Here is a 17,394-nt window from a genome sequence, read left to right on the forward strand (position 1 = left end):
CTCTGATTTTTGTACTATGTTTTCGGGGTATTTAGAAGGGTGTTACACATCCCAAAGTTGTTCTCTTCTATCTGGAGTCCTGCTTGAAGGATAACTCAGAGTTTGATCCAGCATGGCTGCACAGCAGAACTCTCCCCTCTCTGCATGTTCAGAAAGGTCCCAAGAAGAGAAAGACTGTAGGAGAAGGTCCTTCCACAAAGAAAGCTAAGAAGAAGAAGAAAACTTCAGGTATTTCTATTTCTGATTATGTACCTGTTATTAGTTCTAAAACTGTATCAACAGATAACCCAGAATCCCTGAAAATACCTAGATCCTCTGAATCATCCTCAAATGAAGCTCAACTGTAAAGTCTCTTCTGAAATGGAAAATACTCAGGGAAGTCTGTTGCACACCAAAATTTGCCCTCTTTATTTGAGCTATAAGTTATTAAAGACGTTTATTTCGTCACTCGAAAATTGAAGAAAATTATAAAGAATTTCATTGAAAATGCGAGTTGATTGGAATTTGTTCTTTGAAACATGAAGTGGATTTAAGTTCAAAGATAATCAGAGTGAACGGAAGGTTCTTAAGTAGTTGCGTGGATTTATTTTGGATGCAAGTTACAAGATTAGAATTCATTATAATCTTCATGCAAGTATTCATCATTAAGTCAAGTTTCATCTGTTCCATGGGTCATTGGTCTACAAAAGAAAAGTTTGACATTCAAATTACAAAGCCCACTTCATTACAAAAATTATACAAAAATCATATTCAAAATCCAAATATCTTTATTACATCCCAAACATCCATTCAAGAATACAATACAATATCCATACACCAATTTCAAAAGTCAAATCCCAAATCTTCAAAGAGTTGTTGTATCTTGCTAACCAATGGTACCGACCCGCCACTTGTATAGGTTCAACAGAATCCAAAACCAATCCTTGCATAAACCGAACCTACAGATGTTTGCATAACAAAAAATTGAACCACAGTCAAAACTGGTTTCGTATCGCAAACTCTACCTGCATAATTCCCACAAGAAATCGATTCAATAAACTCAAAACCAGCTGCAAGAGAACCTAAATAAACCGACCATGCCAATTGAAACCGGTTCGTAAAAAACCAGAACAGTATCAAAAGATATCAGAAGGAAATAGAGTTGAAAAAAGAGGGATTCACAGAAAATCAGAAGGCTCACAAAAAAAGATTGATAGCAGCAATTCAGAAAAGGAGAGAGTAACAGAAAATGAAAGAGAGTTCATAACAGAAATTGGAGAACAGAAAATGAAAGAGAGTTCATAACAGAAATTGGAGAACAAAAAACTCAGAAAAATTCAGAATCGGAAAAGAGAGAAACATAACAAACTCTAACCGAAACGTAACAAGCTTTTCTCGAATCTTCTTCATCTTCTCCACACTCTCCCAAAAATCTTCTGGAATTCAGACTTCAACCTTCATCACATCATCATCATCATCGCCTCAACTTCACGTCACGACGCATATTATCAACGATCTTCATCTTCATCTTCATCACGCAGCCTGTTAAATCAGATAATCATCATCTTCACGTAAAAACAGAAGAAAGATCCCTCCGTTCATCGTTCTTCACCTTAAGAACCTCTTCATCGACCTTCACCGATTCTGCAGAAGATTCAACCTCTTCAATCTCAGTTTGTTCGCAAATTCTGCAACGTAACATCATAACTTCGACAACGTTCATCACACCAAAATTTGAGATAATCGTCATCAACAATCGCACTCTCTTCAGTTGAACAAATCTGACAACATCTTCATACTCTCTTCAACATACTCTCTTCAACAAGCGTACATGAACTTCAATCTTTGTCGTAACAATTTTCTGCCGCGAAGAGCATATCACCAATCTTCAACACTCCATCATCATCTCTGTTCGATCTTCATCTTAGTACCTTACCACATCAGCAGACACGACGAATCATGCTCGAAGTCACGAAGCACCGTCGGAGAAGATGATGTGACCGGTGTACCGGTGTCTAAAATTGAGAGAGAGATCGGATTAAAATGAAAGGAGAATCGAGAGGTGAGATCAAGGCGAGGAGATGTAATGAGAGGAGGACGTGGCCGGACGTTTCACGGCGGCGCTGTGAGTTTTTTCTGATCAGAGAAGGCTGACGCCGTCGCCGCCGATTTTCATTGTGAGGAGAGGGGAAAAAGCTTCGATGAAAAACCAGAGGTCACAAGTAACAAACCTAATCCCTCTTTTCTATTTTCATTATTGTTTAATCATAATTGTTTGATATTAATTGAGTTACTTGATTAGTTGTGATTAATTGAGATTAATGGACCACTAATTGAATCTGAATAGTCAAATTTGCAAATAAGCTGTGATGATGGATCAATTGTTGAATCTTTGGGCCAATTTAGCGCCGAATGCACCTCCCTTCGACCCCTATACACCATAATTTTTGGTGTTGAAGAATGATAACAAAAAACAATACCTCTTGGGCCTTCAGCGCCCTTGTTTCTGTTTGCACCCCCATATGGCCCATGCTGCGCCTCTTTCCATTTTTCTGGTTTACAAAAACAAGTTCTTTGGGCCTCAATCCCTTGGGCCCTGCGCCCCTTGCTACTGCACCTAATTTCCAGCAATACACCCCTCTGTTTCATTTTAATTCATATTAGAATTAGTTATTTTAACTAGTTTTGGTTTCCTATTTCTTTAGATTTTTGCATGATAAAAAATGAATAAAAACATGTAATATCTTGCTTGTTAGAATTTAGATGTTTTGTTATATTGTTTAGTTTTAATTCTTTGATAAAATACCATGAAAAATATTATGTTTGATTAGATTTCTCGCATTGATAAAAGAGATAATAATAAAAAAAATGTAATCTTTTGCTTGTTAAACTTTAATTGTTTTCTTACATAGTTCTATTTTAGTTTTAGTTGAAATGCCATAAAAAACAATTTAGTTTTGTTAGATTTTTGTTTAGGATTTAATTAGAACTTAATTGCTAGTATTTTCTATAGCGTGCTTCCTTGTTACTATTGATTTGTTTGCTGAGATGTGCGAGATACTTCGAGAGAGCCTTCAATTGTGATCCGACTTGCTTCGTGTTCCACTTTATTTGTGGGACACGAATTCGCTTCCAGTGCGATTTGTCATACGACTTGATTTGCGTCGTGTTCCACTATTTTTGTGGGACACGAACCTATTTCCGATGCCAGTCACCTGATCTCTCATTCATTGAGATGTATACTCTTGTATTGTCTGGATTGTTTCTCTTGCAGGTTGCTCGTGTGGTTATGCTCGACGTGTACCACATGTCGCTCGTGATTTATTTTCATGACGACGCTTTCTGACTTGCTTTGCTTGATGATGGCTTACGCGAAGTATTCTGGACTTCTCTGCTTACGTTCGCTAGCTCATTGCGGATTTTCTATTCATTCGGTATTGTCTCTTTGTCCCTTTTATCACTTTCCGCATTATCCTTTAACATGAGAAGTAGGACTTAGACATGCATCTGGCCAAGTCCTCAAAAGAGGCTCTGTTTTTGTTGGTGTGTTATGTTTGTGCTTTGCGGCAGGGAGTCACGGTGTAATAAGTCCAATATGGCACTCCGTTAAGTCCTCTTGGAAGGCATGCGGAAAGGGTTAGCAATCAACCCCCGCCTAGTCTCATCGAGTCTATTCAGTATGCGCACGCTACGTGTGGCTCGCTTCTGAACCTGCACAAGATCATGTTATCGAGTATGTCAAGAAAAGGGTTCATGCAGCCGGACCCCCGCATTTCCTATAGCTCGCGTTGCTCGACGTTGATGCTCGGTGTACGCACGCACCGTTTTCCTTTCAGATCCGTGACGGCTTGGTTGCTGAGAGGGATCCGCTCCTCTTTCCTATGGCCCGATCATTTTCGCGAGGTCTAATGCTTGGTTGACTCGGGTGATTCTCTCCCCTTGGCTATGGCGGGACCGCTTTTCTACCATTCGGCCAGTGCCGTTGGTTTGTTTGCTTTACGGGCGGAGCTCGTTTGTGTGATATTATTGTTTGCTTTCGCCTTTTCCCCGTAGGTTGCTAGCTTAGTTTAGACTTGTACCCTTTGTATGATAACATAGGTAGCAGGCTTTCCCCCTTAGCTTAGGTTTTCCTCATGCATTCTTTAAAACACAAACCACACTCTTTGATTTTCTTTTCTTAAGAGCTTGTTATTTCCGCTCCATTCCCAGCATAAGTCTCCAAAGGTCGAGCAGCGGAGTGTGAATGTAACTTGTCCACCTAAAAAACACAAAACAAACAGAAATTAGTTAGCCGAGCTACGGTAGCTCTGATTCTGCAAAACAGATACGTAGGCAGCGGGGTAGGGCCCGTGCGAGCACAATCCTTTCTTTTCCCTACATTCTGCATTCATTTTAGTCCAGATTAGCGTAGACTTATTACACACCCATAGTTTTAGACACAAGCGTGGATACCATCGGGTACGATGGGCGCGTGGGGTGCTAACACCTTCCCCTCGCGTAACCGACTCCCTTACCCTTTTCTCTGGTCGTGAGACCGTTGTTTTGTTCTGTGGTTTGCTGGCATTCCCTTCCTTTTTAGGATAAATATGTTAGTGGCGACTCTGTTAATTTTTGCGGTAGCGACAAAGTCTTTTTATAGTAAATTCATCTGGTATTTATTTCAGGGGAGATTATTAATCTCAGGGGGTTGATTTAACTTGCTCTGATTATTTGCATTGTGCTATCATTTTGTTTTCATCTTTTATTCTGGATACAAATTCATATCAATTCTGTATGTTTTTGTCATCATCAAAAAGGGGGAGATTGTTAGAACATGAAATGTTCTGATCATATTTTCTAGTTTTGATTATAACATTAGATATGAATTTTGTATCAGACAATGTGGTACTCTAATAGATTACATTTTACATTTCAGGAAAAGTATAAAAAAGTATGCAACGTTTCATCCTTCAGATGCTCTGACCCAGATGTTCTGGATGACCACATCAGAACATGACCTTGAAGACATCACAAGATGGTCTTGAATTTGTCAGAACATGTCTATGAGAAGCAAGCTCTGAAAGGTATCACTCTCAAAAGAACTTCCAATGTCTGATGCGCTGTTCTGATCTGCACCAAACACTGGAAACTCTGATGAACAAAGCAAATCACAAAGTCTGATTCCAGAACAGAAGCAAATGATGAAAATCTAGAAAGGCTAGTCTGTGTGTCTAACAAAAGGAACGTTGGAAGTATGGCTACAAAAGGCAAAGTCAGAAGTAGCAGTTAATGCAAGGCTCGAGGCAGTTAACAAAAGCATGAAACATTAAATGCAGCATTGTACTGTTTACGCAAAGCATTAAATGCAGAACTGTTCAACGGTCACATTCTCGCGCCTATAAAAGGAACAAGTCTGTCCAAGTAAAAGCCCACAGCTTACGTTACAAACTAAGAACACACTCTGATTCCTTCTCACGCAAAAACTCTTGATTAAAGCAAGCAAACTTCATCTTCAAGCTTACATACTTTTGTTATCTTAGTGAGTTATAGAACTTAAGCTTAAGAGAAAAATCACTTGTATTTAATCATATATTTTAAACCAAAATTCCTTGAGTGATCAAGTTGTGATCTGTAGACTCAAGAAGACTTAGAGGTTGATCTAAGTGGAGAACCATTGTAATCATTTTTTATTAGTGGATTAAATCCTCAGTGGAGGTAAATCACCTGTGAGTGTGGAGTAGAGGTTGTTTGAGTTCAAACGAACCAGGATAAAAATAATTGTGTTCATTATTTTATTTGCCAAAAAGAAACAACCCTTATTCAATCCCCCATTTCTAAGTGTTTTTCACTCCTTCAGAAGATAGGTTTAATTTCATTCTGAAGAATATCAGTATGAAATTATGTCCAGAATGAAAACGAAATTCTTATATGTTTATTTTTGGTTTCCGTTATTTGTGAACATCTGATTAAATGTTTCTCTAAGCCAGAAGATCTGAAAAATGCTTAAGTTTATATCATGCAGTTCACTAAATCAACAACTGTCAAACCTAAACGCGTGATCACATTCTGAGGCTAAACACGTATTCAGAATCTGAATGGCTAAATCGTTTGAGTTGACACATTGAGGCACGAGTCACTTCGGTAACTGTTTTTAAGATTTTTTACGCTATCCCTCTGTCTCTAAATCATTATATCCTCTTTCTTTTGCGCGTTTCCAATGGGCTAATTGTTCTTTCTCATAATTATAAGTGTCTTGAGAATCTTGCTCATTAATGCTCTTGTTTCCAAATCTTCTTTTCCGTTACTTCCTCTTGCTATTTATACTTGTTATATCTGTAAACTTCTCTTATTCCTCGACCCTAATCTTTTTTGCTTCCTTTCGAGTATTTTTTTCTCTATGACTGCTCAAACCCTTTGGAGTGATTCCAGTTTGCTTCAGGTCATTAATGAGAAACGCCTTAGTCTTAAAAACGGCAATGACCATTTCAACTCTTGCTTAGAAAAACAAGGATGGGCTGGGTATACTGCTATTCTTCGTGGTCCCATTTTCTCTAACCTTGTAAAAACTTCTGGATTTATACTTTTGTTACTAGTGATGGTAATTGCATCACTTCTATAATCTATGGTATTCCCTTCATAATCACTCAATCCACCTTTGCTGAAACTATTGCTTGTCCCTCTGATCCAGCCTCTGCAAGTCACGCGACCTTTGGTTTCTGGAATGCCTATGTTGTTCCAGGAAATCTTAGCAGTTCTTCTAGACGCTTTCTCAACAATCCAGATTTTCTGTCACCTTCTGCAAAAATCTAGTTTCGGTTTGTCCTTACTAACTTGCATCCTAGAGGAGAGTTTTGCAATGTCGTGTCTTCAAGGGATCGGTTTCTCATTCAACGTCTTCAAAAAGTGCGTCCAGTAAATCTCCCAGCTATTATATTCAATCATTTGAAGGAATCCATTTTGGCTTTCAGATCCGTTCAAAACTTCTTCGTCCCCTATGGACGTGTTCTATCCGCTTTATTTGAATCCGCTGAAGTCGTTGATATCCTTCGCAGAGCAGACTTTTCAAATAAAGATGTTCTATTTGATGAAAGCTGTGAAGTTTTTGCCTTCTAGATTTTGTTCTTGTTTTCTTTTGTTTTTCTTGTTCTCATGTATTTCCCTTGTTCTCATCAATGAAGTTTCTGTTTTTTGTTAATATTCTTTTTTATTATTGACAAAAAGGGGGAGAAAAGTAAAATATTTTGAATCATAACAGCTCACAGAGAAAACGTCTCAAACATTTTAATATAACATAAAATACGTATTATTTGATTGAAAGAACAGGAAAACTACTCGAAAGAATTCTTAAAAGCTCCATGAAAACTTTTATACAAAAGCTATCAGAACTTCCAACTAAAGATAAAGACTCCAATCAGGGAAGAATTAATATTATCTGAGTATTCAACTCACAGGGAGACTTTATGTTAATTATGTTATTATTTATTAATTCAAAATATATGAGTTTTTGTCATCATCAAAAAGGGGGAGATTGTTAGAACATAGTTTGGTTCTAATCGTATCGTTTAAATTGCAAAATTTCTGAAGAATGTAAAAGTGATTTCTCAGAAGCAGAAGGCTGCATTGAGAGAAGTTTACGAGAATAAGAAGTTCTAGACAGTGATATCTCAGAAACAGAAGGCTGCATTGAGAGAAGTTTACAAGAATAAGAAGCTCTAGACGTTGAGAGAAGTACACAAGAAGTTCTAGAAATCGAAGGAAGTTTACAAGAACAAGATGTTCTGAAGACAAATAAGAAAGGTCATAAACTCTAATACTTAAAACGCTTCAAGCACCAACAAGCTGCAAAGAATACTCCGATGATCATATACCATTACAATCGACAATGCAAGATCATTTAGTAATGGCTAGAAATTAATTACAGCGGACATAATCGTCATTTTTGGAAATAGCATTAACCAACATTTCATCAACATTCCAAAACAAGAAAATATGTCTCTTAACGGATCAAAAAGCTCACCCTATATAAAGAGGACATCGGTGAAGAAAAAAGAAACGAACTCATGCACGCACGCACGAATTCAAGAGCTCTAAATCTTTTATCATTCTTGCTTATTCACATTTGTATATTATGCTTAAATTTGTGTAAACGTCACAATTGAGATATAGCTTATTAGAAGCAAATCTTTAAATACACAAAATTGTAATCGTATAAGTGTTACCTTGAGAAAACTGGATTGTAGTGTTCTTGAAAAGACTTAAACAATAGTTTAAGAGATTTTGTAATCATCGTTTTGATTAGTGGATTAAGACCTCGTAAGAGAGACGAGAAATCACCTTAATAGGGTAGACTGGAGTAGTTTGAGTTCAAACAAACCAGGATAACCAAACGTGTCATAAGTTATTAATTTGTTCAAAAACCCAATCCAACCCCCCTTATTGTGTTTTTCGTTTCTTCAATAATATCTAAAATAGGTTCAATAAATTTTTAGAATTAACTCATTTGGATTTAACTGGGGTTTGTTAATTCATCTGAATTCACGGGTAAATGTGAATGTATCTATGAGATACAAGTTATTGCATAAATGTTTGATATATATATATATATATATATATATATATATATATATATATATATATATATATATATATATATATATATATATATAAAGGAACTTTGTCAGTCAGAATTAGATACATGTAATGTGAAATCCCGACCAGACCGTGCGACAACACGAGTTTCATACTAGTGTGTGTCTCTCTCTCTCTCTCTATATATATATATATATATATATATATATATATATATATATATATATATATATATATATATATATATATATATATATATATATATATATATATTAATGACCGACCCAACCCATTTAGAGACCTAAAACAAATTTTAAAGTGAGGCCTTTCAAATGTATTTTATAATATTAATTTTGTGGTTGTTAAGAGTTGAACTCGAGACCAAAAGAAAAAGAGACATATATTTTACCAAATCAACTACAATAATATATGTAACTTGTGTCATTATATAATTTTATAATTAAATAAAAAAATTGAGACATTTTTTAAGCCCATACTTTTGAGGCCTATAGCCCTAACTTTGGTAGCTTGGCCCTTGGGCCGGTCCCATATATATATATATATATATATATATATATATATATATATATATATATATATATATATATATATATATATTTCGCTACAATAGACTCATTTATTTTTATTAAGATTTATTTTATCAACATATACCTTAAAGTACATTTAAAGACTTTTTATTTAAAATTTTCTAAAACACATTTTCATAAAAATAAGTAGGTATGTTGTAGCAAATTCCACGAAAATTTGTTATAATACACCTATTTATTTTTATGAAGGTGTATTTTAGTAACATGTACTTAAGGTGCATTTAACCATATATATATACACACACATGATCAAATGACATCAAAGTGTCAAATTTAGTAACATGACACATCTGATAACTCTTTATTCCATGTTCGTATACTAAAATCCACTGTTGGATTGAAAGCTATTATTATATAGATCATGTCTTTAAATTTAACATCAATTGAAAATCATATGACATGTCAACGAGATGCATAAAAACTAACGTCTTAGAAAACTTCATGAAAACCGTTAGTTTTGATTATTCCCTTTTACGTATCAAATGATTTTTTATTGATGTGAAATTTTACAGATCGACGGGGATTTATATAATAACAACTTTCAATCCAACAATGGATTTTATTATATGGGCATGGGGTGAAGAATTATCAAAAGTATCATGTTACTAAGTTATGTTAGTAAAGTTTGACATATTGGTGTTAGAGGAGGGTTATATTTACTCCAAGAGTAAGTTATTATAACTTACTCCAAATCTAGACCATTGATTTTTTTCAATCTAGTAGTTAAAAACAATAAGTAATTAAATGTGGAGAGAGAAAACTATTACTTATTATTTTTAACCATTAGATTAATAATTTACTGCTGGAGTAAATATAACCCTCATATATATATATATATATATATATATATATATATATATATATATATATATATATATATATATATATATATATATATATATATATATATATATATATATATATATATATATATATATATATATATATATATATATATATATATATATATATATATATTTATAATTATTATAACTTATTATAGTTAGTTATGTTATAAACAAGATGTAGTAGATATAAACTAACAACTTATAATTATAAATTTGTTAAATAACATTATGATTAGTTGTTAAATATTTTTGAAAACCCTTGAGCTCATATTTTTAAATTCTAACAGAATTTCCTATTTCTACGAGACCTAAAGATACATACATATATAGGGTTTTCAACTGAGTTGAGATCTGGAATGCAAACAAATTAACAGTGATGGCACGCACCACTGAGGTACACGACAATTCTTCACCATCATCAACACAAAACCATGAAATCAAAGATAACAAAGCCAATCAAAAAGTTCCATTTTACAAGCTCTTCAATTTCGCGGATCGTCTCGATGTAACACTGATGATCATTGGCACTATCGCTGCCGTGGCTAATGGTTTGTCTCAGCCTCTCATGACACTTATCTTTGGGAAACTCATCAATGCTTTTGGTGGTTCTGATCCATCAGCCATCGTTAAACAAGTTTCTAAGGTATATGCATATTATTGCATGGTCTCTTTCAATCCATTTTTTGGTACAAATTAATGTACGTTACGTTTATGCATGTGTTGTTGTTAACGTAATATAATTATCAAGTAATTATGAAGCCAAATTCTTGGAATTTTAACGATCAAAATTCATGTTAGAATCATAAAAGAATAATTATATTTTAGGTTTTTTCCAAAACAATACATGCATGGTGAATATATAATTAGTAGCTGCTAACTTTCTTATTATGCGGCATTTTCACTCAATGAAATAAATAACCTAATATAGTAATATATGATTTATTTTTACTAATTATGTGTCCACTTTATACAAATTGAAATTGCATACTCTAGTAATCAATGAACTTCGGTTCGAAAAAACTCTAGGGTTTAGAACGAAAAAATTCAGATATTTGTTACCAAAATGGATTATGATACTTTAACTCACTTCAAATTTCAATTCAAATTTCAGGTATCATTGTTATTTGTTTACCTGGCTGCTGGGGCTGGAATAGCATCATTTCTACGTAAGACCAACCGCATTTTGTTGCTTATTTATTTTGTTGGAGAGTAGTTCTTGAATTAATTTTGATGATAAGGGTTTATTTTTGGTTGCATGCTGTAGAGGTATCATGTTGGATGGTGACTGGAGAAAGACAAGCTGCGAGGATTCGTAGTTTGTACTTGAAAACAATATTGAAACAGGATATTGCGTTTTTCGACACTGAAACAAACACAGGAGAGGTAATTGGTAGAATGTCTGGTGACACAATTCTCATTCAAGATGCAATGGGAGAAAAGGTATAAAATTTATGAATAAAAGTGTCATGAACCATGATCTTCCATGTTTTCGGTGGAAATGAAGTGAGACTATTGACAAATATATGTTATAATTATGACAGGTTGGGAAGTTTGTTCAGCTTGCTTCAAATTTTTTTGGTGGCTTTGTGATCGCGTTTATAAAAGGATGGCGTCTAGCTGTAGTTTTACTTGCATGTATGCCTTGTGTTATTCTTGCTGGTGGTTTCATGTCCATGCTGATGTCTAAAATGTCAAGCCGCGGACAGATTGCTTATGCAGAAGCAGGAAATGTCGTTGATCAAACAGTTGGAGCCATAAGAACAGTAAGACACTTCATCAAATTATAAACATTGAATGATTAAGTTGAGTTTGTATTTTTCATTGTCTTAAAACTTTACTTTGAAATTTGGTTAGGTTGCATCTTTTACTGGTGAGAAAAAAGCCATAGAGAGATATAATAACAAGATAAAAGTTGCTTATACTACAACAGTTCACCAAGGGATAGTCTCAGGATTAGGAATGGGAACGCTTCTGTTAATCGTCTTCTGCACTTATGGACTTGCCATGTGGTATGGTTCCAAACTAGTTATTGAGAAAGGATATAACGGTGGAAGTGTCATTACTGTGATCATAGCTCTTATGACTGGTGGCATGTAAGTAACGCATTGGTACATGATTGAATAAATTGCATGGATATTGATTGATATGACATTGTTTTAGGCATAAGATTTTTGTTTGATGAATTTTCGTTGATTGACAGGGCACTAGGTCAAGCATCCCCATGCATAAATGCATTTGCTGCAGGACAAGCAGCAGCTTATAAAATGTTTGAGACGATTAAAAGAAAGCCGAAAATTGATGCATATGACACAAGTGGTGTTGTCTTGGAGGACATAAAGGGAGATATTGAACTCAAAGATGTTTACTTTAGATACCCTGCAAGGCCAGATGTGCAGATATTTGCTGGATTCTCATTGTTTGTTCCTAGTGGCACAACTACTGCTTTGGTGGGTCAAAGTGGAAGTGGAAAGTCTACTGTAATCAGTTTATTGGAAAGATTCTATGATCCTGATGCTGGAGAAGTACTTATAGATGGTGTGAATTTGAAGAATTTGCAGCTTAAATGGATAAGGGAACAGATTGGGTTGGTTAGTCAAGAGCCGATCTTGTTTACTACTAGTATCAGAGAGAATATAGCATATGGGAAAGAAGGTGCAACTGATGAGGAGATAAAAGCAGCAATAACACTTGCTAATGCCAAAAAGTTCATTGACAAACTGCCTCAGGTGTGTATAATATTGAAAACTTTGATCGCGTTTGATTCAAGTTAATGAAAATGATGTGGAATTTTGTGTTTGCAGGGCCTTGACACCATGGCAGGGCAAAATGGTACTCAACTTTCTGGCGGTCAAAAGCAAAGAATTGCGATCGCGAGAGCAATATTGAAGAACCCGAGAATCCTGCTTCTTGATGAAGCAACAAGTGCATTGGATGCTGAGTCTGAACGTATTGTTCAAGAAGCCTTGGAAAAAATTATATTAAAAAGGACTACTGTTGTCGTTGCACATCGCTTGACAACTATCAGAAATGCTGACACAATAGCAGTAGTTCATCAGGGAAAAATCGTAGAGAGAGGTTATACAGTGACACATAATAATTTTAGCATGCAGAACCAATTATGCTACCTCTTAGAATACTGTATTCACTTTTGCATGCTTTTTTTTTCTTTTTTTTTTCTGTAGGAACTCATAAAGAGTTAACCATGGATGCTTACGGTGCTTATTCTCAACTTATTCGTCTACAAGAAGGAGAAAAAGAAGCTGAAGGTAGCAGAACATCTGAAGCAGATAAGTCAGGTGACTGTTTAAATATAGAAAGTCACATGGCTAGATCTTCCACCCAAAGACACTCTTTTATGAGATCAATAAGCCAAACATCATCAGCGAGTCTTCGACATTCTCAGTCACATAGAGGCTTGTCTGGAGAATTAAAAGAGGCGGATATTGAACAAGGTCAACTTGATAATAAGGAAAAGCCCAAAAGGGTACCTCTAATGCGTTTGGCCAAGTTGAACAAACCTGAGGTTCCTGTCATACTGCTTGGAAGCATTGCTGCAATAATACATGGTGTCGTGTTCCCTATATTTGGCCTCTTGTTTTCATCAGTCATTAGTATGTTTTTTAAACCTCCAGACCAGCAGAGAAAAGAGTCCAGGCTATGGGCACTTCTATATGTAGGTTTGGGTTTGGTTACTCTAGTGGTTTTCCCACTGCAGAATTACTTCTTTGGGATTGCTGGTGGAAAACTTATTGAAAGAGTCCGTTCATTGACATTTGAAAAGATTGTGCACCAAGAAATTAGATGGTTTGACGATCCTGCAAATTCAAGGTATGTTCAAAATGTCTTTTAACAAGTATGTATTGATTCTTCTACTTATGAAACTGAAAGAAATGAATCACCTTGCAGTGGTGCAGTTGGTGCAAGGTTATCTACCGACGCTTCAACTGTGAAAAGTCTTGTTGGTGACACATTGGCCCTTGTTGTGCAAAACCTATCAACGATCACCGCTGGTCTAGTTATAGCATTCACTGCTAATTGGATTCTGGCTTTTATAGTTTTGGCTGTGTCACCTATGGTTCTTATGCAAGGATTCGTTCAGATGAAGTTTCTTAAAGGATTCAGTGCTGATGCCAAGGTTAGTTTTGCAGTTTTGTCAATTACATTGCGGAAATTATACATTATGGGAATCATGAGATTTTTTTTTCTCTTATCTATCTAGGTGATGTATGAAGAGGCGAGTCAAGTGGCAAATGATGCTGTTAGTAGCATAAGAACTGTTGCATCATTTTGTGCAGAATCAAAGGTGATGGACATGTACAAGAAAAAATGTTTAGGGCCTGAGAAACAAGGTGCTCGCTTGGGGCTTGTTAGTGGAGCAGGATTTGGTTTCTCTTTTTTAGCCCTATATTGCACAAATGCTTTCACTTTCTACATAGGATCTATTTTAGTGCAACACGGGAAAGCAACGTTTCAAGAGGTTTTCAGGGTACAATCATTCAATCAACTTAGCATGCTTTAATTTTACTTGATGTTTATTCTGATCTGGTTCTTACAAGATAATATATGCAGGTTTTCTTTTGTTTAACAATGACAGCAATCTCCGTTTCACAGTCTAGTGCATTGGCACCAGACGCTAACAAGGCCAGAGATTCCACGGCTTCAATATTTGAAATTCTTGACAGCAAACCTGATATTGATTCCAGCAGCAAGGAGGGTGTAACACAAGCAACAGTAGTTGGCAATATTGAACTTCAAAATGTTCGCTTTAATTACCCAACAAGGCCACACATTCAAATTTTCAAAGATTTAAGCCTAAGCATCCCGTCTGCAAAGGTAAGGTTTTGGCTGTAAGATAGTTTATTGAGAATGTGTTATCTATTTAAATTGTTGATATATGTCCTTGCAGACTGTTGCCTTGGTTGGAGAAAGTGGCAGTGGAAAATCAACAGTTATAAGCCTTTTAGAGAGATTTTATGACCCTGATTCTGGACGCGTGTATCTAGATGGAGTGAATATCAAAGAGTTCAGATTAAGCTGGTTGAGGCAACAAATGGGTTTGGTTGGTCAAGAGCCCATTCTTTTCAACGAAAGCATTCGTGCCAACATAGCTTATGGCAAAGAAGGAGGTGCTACCGAGGATGAGATAATTGCAGCAGCTAAAGCAGCCAATGCACATAGCTTCATAAGTTCTCTTCCAAATGGTTATGAAACCTCTGTTGGGGAAAGAGGCACACAACTATCAGGAGGACAAAAGCAGCGTATTGCTATTGCAAGAGCCATGCTGAAAAACCCGAAAATACTTTTGCTTGATGAGGCGACAAGTGCACTTGATGCGGAGTCAGAGCGTATAGTTCAAGAGGCTCTAGACAAAGTGAGTGTGAACAGAACTACTGTGGTGGTGGCTCACCGTCTTACAACGATTCGAGGGGCGGATACTATAGCAGTAATTAAAAATGGAGTGGTTGCTGAAAAGGGAAGACATGACGTGTTGATGAAGATTACTGATGGTGTTTATGCTTCCTTAGTAGCTCTTCATTCAAGTGCATCATAAGATATTTCTATTTTCCACTTCTAAACTACCACTCCTTTTTTTTGGCTCCTCCACTCTTCTAGGTCCGAGCAAGTGCATTCAAAGGGCGAGCAGTTAGTCTTTCATGTTCACATTTTTCTCTCATTCACATTTAGCAGCTCTCTTTCTTCTTCTGTCTTGTTAATTTTGTAAATTTTCATTATTTAGTTCTTAGATGCGAGTTTCATTACTTTTCCCTATTGGATTTGCTTTAGATTCTAAGTATAAACATTCGGATTTGAGTGTTAGGATTATATGCAGACTAAAATATATACGGATAATAATCTTTAAAGAGCAATATGATGTGCTCACAACCTCTTCTATGTTGGAAGCACTAAAGTTATCTATTGGCTGCATGGCTTGTGTTTGTTTGAAGCAGATTGCATAGGGATTCGGCACAACTGGTTTTATTGTTTCGGTTGAGTAATCTGTCAAATTTAACTTCACAGAGATAGTAGTTACTAATACCTAACTGTAAAAAAATATTGATTTTATCATTTTAGTTAAGAAAATTTTAACTGAGTATTTCATTTATTTATTTAACCGAGTAATTCAAATGGCAAATATGACATCAAATTTGGATTATTTCAGCATTGTAATTACAATTATCATATATGAAACCTATTTATCTAACATCTATAATGCATTAATATGAAGAGAAACCAATGAAGCGTAAATTCCACCATTGATCTTCATCAACAAATCATGTCTACCCTTCTCATCAATCATGCTATTTTTCACTACAGCTATAATATCAGCACCTTTAATAGCTTGCAAGACGATGAGCCACAACAATAGTAGTTCATACCATACTGTTAACTTAATGGCTCATGATTGGTAAATTAACAAGTGTACTAATACAATTTGTCAATGTAGTGATAATGAGAAATTCTGAAGTGTCGATCTCAAGGACTACGAGGTATTATAGAGTTATGTTTCAATTCAATTAAACAAAAACCTTGGGATTTTGGTTTGGAAAATTTTGAATTAAATTGCAAATAAACGTACAAAATTGACGTGGCCAAATATGAGTAACATGCCAGGGTAGTGGCCAAATATGAGTAACATGCCAGTGTAGGTGTGTGTATTAACATGTAACAACCCTGAATCCTTATTTCAATAACAAATTCTAACTTATCAATTACCTGTTCTTAAGGATGTCTGCTCCTAATTCCTTAGTGGGCAAACCTTTGAACATTCATCCTAAATCCTAATTCCTTAGCGAATTATGATAAAATCAAGCCTTTGAATTATCAAGAATATTCCGGTTACTATAGGGTATCCCTATTCCTAGGCAATATCTACTATAGTCTAATTGTACAAAAACCCTAACAATGGCGGTCCAGCCTAATTGCTAGTCATACATTGATCATGTTGGTCCGACGAGGAAAGCTTTAGAAACATTGTACAATTAAATTGAATATGAAAGACAAAGATATTACTGAAACTGGAAAATCAAAGTCATGACAAATGTTAATTAGGGACATCCCCTAACATTGGGGGGTTTAGCTACTTATAGGATTCAAAGAAAATACTATACAGAATAGAAACATTACAAGAATTTGGATAAAAGTTGATCTTCAGTTGCTTCCGATCATGAAAATCTTCTTCTCTCCCAAACCCTTATTTTCTCCAATCTTCAATCGTGTCTTCTTCTCTTGGCAATAAGTCCTTTAATTAATCGTGAAAACTCATCTAAATAGTGCAAACTCACTTAAGTCGATGGAAATACCAAAAACACCCTTGCAGACCAACTACAGAGCAAAACACGAAAATCAATGAAATCAACGTCACAACCCAACACGGCCCGTGTCAGGCAACA

General features: G+C 35.4%; 1 protein-coding gene and 1 long non-coding RNA gene across 2 annotated transcripts; one reads left to right on the forward strand and one right to left on the reverse strand.

The window, feature by feature from the left end:
• Positions 1–625: 625 nt before the first annotated feature.
• LOC131644814 (uncharacterized) lies at positions 626–2,238 on the reverse strand. Its single transcript, XR_009296690.1, has 2 exons — positions 1,355–2,238; positions 626–1,004 (listed from the first exon to the last, which is right to left on the reverse strand). It is a non-coding gene; the product is annotated as an uncharacterized LOC131644814 (long non-coding RNA).
• An 8,060-nt stretch (positions 2,239–10,298) lies between these two features.
• On the forward strand, positions 10,299–15,920 carry LOC131621853 (ABC transporter B family member 9-like). The gene is made up of 12 exons (XM_058892898.1): positions 10,299–10,646; positions 11,115–11,169; positions 11,268–11,443; positions 11,545–11,766; positions 11,858–12,096; positions 12,204–12,729; positions 12,805–13,078; positions 13,186–13,831; positions 13,910–14,138; positions 14,223–14,489; positions 14,573–14,836; positions 14,910–15,920. Exons 1-12 carry the CDS (start codon positions 10,380–10,382, stop codon positions 15,552–15,554), a joined length of 3,810 nt encoding a protein of 1,269 aa, XP_058748881.1. The 5' UTR covers positions 10,299–10,379; the 3' UTR covers positions 15,555–15,920.
• The last annotated feature ends 1,474 nt before the right edge of the window (positions 15,921–17,394 follow it).

Source organism: Vicia villosa, linkage group LG1 (assembly GCF_029867415.1).
Source record: "Vicia villosa cultivar HV-30 ecotype Madison, WI linkage group LG1, Vvil1.0, whole genome shotgun sequence".
Classification (NCBI taxonomy): Eukaryota; Viridiplantae; Streptophyta; class Magnoliopsida; order Fabales; family Fabaceae; genus Vicia; species Vicia villosa.